The sequence below is a fragment of the Silene latifolia genome, chromosome X (assembly GCF_048544455.1).
Source record: "Silene latifolia isolate original U9 population chromosome X, ASM4854445v1, whole genome shotgun sequence".
NCBI lineage: Eukaryota > Viridiplantae > Streptophyta > Magnoliopsida > Caryophyllales > Caryophyllaceae > Silene > Silene latifolia.
Genome location: NC_133537.1, coordinates 34,298,389 through 34,305,002, shown reverse-complemented (window position 1 = coordinate 34,305,002; position 6,614 = coordinate 34,298,389). Strand labels below are relative to the sequence as shown.

General features: G+C 34.1%; 1 protein-coding gene across 1 annotated transcript; it reads left to right on the top strand.

Annotated features, from left to right (window-relative positions):
- Window positions 1-2,482: 2,482 nt before the first annotated feature.
- On the top strand, window positions 2,483-3,331 carry LOC141617172 (protein FAR-RED IMPAIRED RESPONSE 1-like). The gene has a single exon (XM_074434357.1). It carries the CDS (start codon window positions 2,483-2,485, stop codon window positions 3,329-3,331), a length of 849 nt encoding a protein of 282 aa, XP_074290458.1.
- Window positions 3,332-6,614: the final 3,283 nt, after the last annotated feature.

Sequence of the window (6,614 nt, the reverse complement as noted above, 5' to 3'; positions counted from 1 at the left end):
CTGAACTCTCTATATTAAAAATGAAATACTTGAAAACAATGAACATACATATGAACAAGTATTGTAGAGCAAGTTTTGTAGAGTGTAGAGCAAGTTTTGGGCTGTAACCTAATTCATGTACAGTGTAAAATTCTTGCCATCAATGAGTATGTAGTTAAAAAGAGTGAATTGTTTGTATTTTGGTAATAGGTTTAAGTTTGACTTTAGGTTCAAATATTACATTTTTTTCCCGCTGGAATTTACATATCAACACGTGTCTTTGAAAATACGCTTTTTGTTACTTGAAATTAAACATATTTCAGTTAAAATTACAGTTTCTGAAATTAGAGTTACATCATGGAAAAGATAAAACTATTCTATTGCAGAAATGGATAAGTTACACTTTAATTTACTGAAGTTACAATTCTTTAAATTTGCCACAAATCTTTGCAATTACACCATTGTCGACTAGAGTTACATTTCCTTGCACTAAAATTATGCTTTGTTGAAATTACACTTTTATTCACTGAAATTACACTTATTATTGTTAAAATTACACTAATATTTGGAATTACAACATTGTCGACTAGAATTACACTCTTATTCACTGAAGTTACACTTTTGTTTGTTAAAGTTACACTAATGTTTAACTTACACTTTAGGTCTGGATGACAGTTGTACTTTTTGTTGTCTCCTGTTTAAATTACAATTTTCTTTATTAAAATTACATATTTGTTGTCTAAGATGAAGCTTGTGGAGAATATTATTTCAACCACTGACAGATACTGCTCAGGACAATAGCAAAAGAAAGACAAATAAGGAGTAATTTTGCAGGGTAGTAGAAGAAAAGTTTACACCATATATTGGGCAGGAATTTTTGGAAATCGAGTAAGCAGTGACATTCTATAAGATCTATGCAATTGCTTGCGGTTTCGATGTACGGAAATACACGACCAAAAGATGGCGTGACGGGGAAATCAAGTCAAAGTTGTTGGTTTGCAACCGAGAAGGGTTCAAATATAAAAAAGAAATAGAGAGAAGTGGGCGTCAGGATGGGGTGCGAAAGCACAAAGTCAGGCGCGTGGGATGCAAAGCGAGGATTAGACTATTTATGAAGAATGGGGGTTATTCATTGATCGATTTCATGCGGGACACAACCATGAGCTCATATCGAGCCAGGACAGAGAGTTTGTGAAGTCATCATGCAACTTAACAGATTATCACAAAATGATTATCCTTTATAATTATAGGGTGAGTGCTTGAGGTAGTCTTTGGCTCTCTATTTATGACACCAATCTATGGAATTACACTTTTATTATCTAACATTACACTTTTGTTAATTACGGTTATACTTATTTGGAATTACACTTTTGTCTGTTAGAATTACACTTTGTTCTATTAAAATTACACTTATTTATATTGTGTTGAAATTACACTTTTGATTGTTAAAATTACACTTTTAATTGTTAGAATTACACTTTTTTATATTGCAGTCACACATATTTATATAGTGCTGAAATTTCAGTTTTTATGTTACAGTTACACTTACGTATATCATTCATTTACAGCTCAAATGCAACTGAACTGATTATCAGAAAATCATTATCCTTTATAATTGTAGGGTGTGTCATCTAGTTAGCCTTTTATTACAATTACACTTATTTGGAATTACACTTTTGCTTGTTAGAATTACACTTTGTTCTATTAAAATTACACTTATTTATATTGTGCTGAAATTACACTTTTGATTGTTAAAATTACATTTTTGATTGTTAGAATTACACTTTTTTATAATGCAGTCACACATATTTATATAGTGCTGAAATTTTAGTTTTTATGTTACAGTTACACTTACGTATATCATTCATTTACAGCTCAAATACAACTGAACTGATTATCAGAAAATCATTATCCTTTATAATTGTAGGGTGTGACATCTAGTTAGCCTTTTATTACAATTACACTTATTTGGAATTACACTTTTTCCTGTTAGAATGACACTTTGTTCTATTAAAATTACACTTATTTATATTGTGCTAAAATTACACTTTTGATTTTTAGAATTACACTTTTGACTGTTAGAATTACACTTTTTTATATTACACTTTTTAAAATTACACTTATTTGGGGCATCATAAAGATGTTTCCTATGTTGATGCCTTAAAGTATATCATTCATTTACAGCTGAAGATAGGAGCAACGAAGACATACAAAATGTTGAAAGAACACGTAAATGGTTTTGAGAACATTGGAGCTAGCCTAAATGATTTTAAGAACATTCACAGAAATGTGAAATGTTACATTCATGAACGGGATGGCCAATTGTTCATAGATCACTTTAAGGAAATGGCTGTAAATAAGGAAGGGTTCTTCTTTGACTATGATGTTGACTCTGACGGTAGCTTGAGTAGAGCTATTTGGGCTGATCTTTGCAAGAAGGAATTACTCTGCTTTTGGGGATTGTGTGTCGTTCGATCCAACGTATACAACCAACAAGTATGATATGGCCTTCACACCGTTTACCGGGGTGGATAACCATAAGCGGTCTGTCACATTCCGTGCAGCCCTTGTCGCACATGAGGACGCTGATTCCTGTCATTGGGTTTTGAAACGTTTCCTGGTGGCAATGGGTGGAAAGGAGCCTAATTATATTATTACCGATCAGGATCCAGGCATTTTGAAAGCGGTACCACTTGTGTTCAAGAAAGCGAGACACCGATTTTGCATGTGGCATATCATGAACAAAGTGCCTACTAAGTATGGGGTGACAAGAGAAGATTATATTGTATTTATAAGGAAAATAAATACCATTATATGGGATGAGGACATTGAAGCTGCAGAATTCGATGCCATATGGGAAGAGATAGGCGAAGAACATGGACTCAATAACATTGACTGGTTTAAAGAAATGTTCTCGAAAAGGAACCAGTGGGTAATGGCACATTGCAGGGACCTAGAGATGGGAGCTGTTATGAGGACGACCCAAAGATCAGAGAGTGAAAATAGTTTTTTTAAAAGATTTGAGGGCAAATCAGGTACATTGCTTGAGTTTTTGCTGCGTTTTAAGAGTGCTATGGACCAACAACGGCATACGCATAAGAAGCTTGACAACGAAGACAAGCACACTTCTCCTAAAATGGAGACGCATTTGGCTCTTGAGGCTGACGGTGCAAAGGTGTACACTCATAAAGTTTTTAAGGAGTTCCAAGAGGAGGCCAAGTATTCGATTGATATATGTAAGAGTAGAGGTTTTGCCGAAATCGACTCTTTAGAGGTGACTACTGTAAGAGATGCAAGCAGGGACAGGAATTACGATGTTACGTACTGCCCAGGTAAAAGCCTTGAATACTGAAGTTCTGATCTTTTTCCTGGTTGAAGTTACATTATAGTGACACTTAGTAAGTTTAAAAGTGTAATTCTAGATAAAATATAAACATCTTATGGAAAGAAAGTATAACTTCAACGAGACTATATAAATAAGTGAAACTGTAATATTAAAAAGTGTAATTCTAGCATACAAAAGTATAATTTTAACAATCAAAAGTGTAATTTCAGTACTATATAAATAAGTGTAACTGTAATGGTAAAAAGTATAATTCTAATAACAGAAACTGTAATTCTAACAACAAAAAGTGTAATTTTAGAAATGAAAAGTGTTACACTAACTCTTACTTGAAATTACACATTTTTCTATTGTAATTACGAAATATATAGTTGTGACTATCTAACAATTTACTATATATTGGTGAACTAGTTACGTATAAAGCAAGTTGCAGCTGCAGAATGCTTGAAAGGAAGGGAATTCTGTGCAGGCATATAATATGGATTTACTCATCTAACGGAGTGAAGACTATACCGGATGAGTATGTTGTGAACAGATGGTGTAAAGATGCACTCCGGTCAAAATCCTTCAATTGTAATGGTGATCCAGCCGAAGAGATTGATATAATAGATGCCAAGCAGATTTCCATGTAAAAAATGTGGTCCGAAGTACACCAGATAGTTGGGATACTGATGGGAAGAAGCAAGGAAGTAGTTGACAGCTTTTCGTCTCTCATAAAAGATTTTAAGGACAAACTGGCATCATTAGGTTCACAAATGAGTAAAGAACGGCAAATGGTTGCGCTTATTGGGAGTTCTACTACTCAGAAAGTAACTATATTTCCACCAAAGAAATCAAAAAATAAGGGAAGTGGAAAGAGACTCTTGTCGAGTAAGACTAAAGCAATAGCCTTGGTGATGAAGCCGAAGCGCATGTGTAAAAATTGCAAGCAATTAGCGAATCACGACAAGAGGAATTGTCCTAACCCTTTTGCACAGCACCCACCTACTCCACCAGCATCTGGGGCATCATTTGGGGAAGAAGAAGAAGAAGAAGAAGAAGAAGAAGAAGAAGAAGAAGAAGAAGAAGAAGAAGAAGAAGAAGAAGAAGAAGAAGAAGAAGAAGAAGAAGAAGAAGAAGAAGAAGAAGAAGAGTAATTGTAATTCTGATGTATAATTGAGCAACCATGAGGTCCTTTTGGCTAATTTATTTTGTAATTCCCCTGGACCAGCTTTTGGTTGTATAATTATTCACCAGTTATAATATTTAGTACTTAAAAGTTACACTTTGTGTGATCAGAGTTACACTTTTTTTTATTAGAATTACACTTTATCTGATCAGAATAACAATTAATTTGAAATACCATTTTATCTTTGTTAAAGTCATAATTTTGGTGACTTATATTGTAATTCAACTGGAATTGCTTTTGGTTGGATAATTACGCACAAGTTATAACATTCACCTGTTAAAGTTACACTGTGTGTTCACACTTACAGTTTATTTGATTAGAATTATACTTTGTGTGGTCAGAATTACACTTTTTTTTATTAGAATTACACTTTATCTGATCAGAATAACAATTAATTTGAAGTACCATTTTATCTTTGTTAAAGTCATAATTTTGGTGACTTATATTGTAATTCAACTGGAATTGCTTTTGGTTGGAAAATTACAGTTTCTTTGATTAGAATTACACTTTATCAGATCAGAATGACAATTAATTTGAAGTAACATCTTATCTTCATTAAAGGCAGAAAACGCCAAAATAAGTACAAAGTTCAAAGTCACAAAATGATCCTACTTACATTGTTACACCTAATTAACTGTCATATGATGCTAGCTATCAACAAGATAATTTCATACAGAGCATCATTCAAAATTAGATTGTCAAACTAACACTTGTTATATTTTTTTACCAGCCTTGTTAATCCTACGCTTGCTTTGCACGTCTTGGAATAATTTGTCTTTGCTAACAATAAAGGTCTCCACCTTCTTCTGAACAGCAGGTCGTATGATGTTCATGTCAGCTAGTACAAGTGTTGCGACTAGCTGTATCACCAAATAACGCCTTGCAACCTTCCTTTCCATGTCCGGATGCTCAAATGAAACACCCTCGTACAATAGCATCGCCATCATGGTGAAAGCACTGACTACGGTATGTTGAGAACACTTGAGACACCACTAAACGGTATCCAAGGCGATCAAAATTGACAATCTCTTTTCCTTTGTCAAATTTTCTTGAGTCCAAGTAGTCGCTCATTAAACTTCCCTGAAAATATTTGAACGTACATTAAAAAGAGTATTATATTAATAGGTTTTAGATGGCAAGATTTGGAGGACAACGTACAATTAAACGAGTAGCCTTTCCCATGAGTGATCTGTCCAAATCTGCATGCCGCTGGTGGTTAAGCAAGTCAATGGTCCGTGCTCTGGAGTTAATACATACACATGCCCAATGGTCGCTAATGTTGAATGGGACAAAGAGTAAATCTGTATTCATGTCAGCAGTTCGATTACTGTCGACGATGAAGGTGTCCCACACGTTGAACAATTTATCAACCAGGTTCTCCTGCTGTGTGCCTGTGCCCTGCTGCTCAAAAGTACCCAACAATACAAGCAACATCTCCTAAACAAGCAAACAGTGACCATTAACTATAGGTGACAGCTTTTAGTGAAAATATAACTCTAATAAGAAAAACTGACTGCTTATAAAGTGAAACTGTATCACAAAAAAGTCTAACTTTAACTCCAGAAATGTGTAACTACAGAGTAACTTTATAAAGTGTAACTGTATCACAAAAGTTGAATGACTAAAGCACGTATAAATAAAACTATATAAGAGTAACTTTAATTACCATGTGCCTGATACCGAGAAATGCCATCATTGCCTCTTTACCGTATTCCTCCTTCTCTAACTGGTTCAGCAATATCGACCAACAGTCGATCACATTCCACGATATTGGTCTATTAAGGGCCATAGACATTAGGTCCTTCCGCTGTAGCTGAGCGTGCCTAGTGTACCAAACTAATTGCTCACTACGAACGTAATAACATAAAACAAAACTGAGTGAAAAATTGACATTTTCAGATAGCGTCAATTACAGTAGGTGAAATTCATGAAAACAGACCCATCATCGAAATTTTGGACATCCACCAAACTGGCCCACAAAATATCCTTTATCAAACTTTGGTTGTAACTTCAACCAGACTATATAAATAAGTATAACAGTAATATTAAAAAGTATAATTCTAGCACACAAAAGTATAATTTTAACAATCAAATGTGTAATTTCAGTACTATATAAATAAGTGT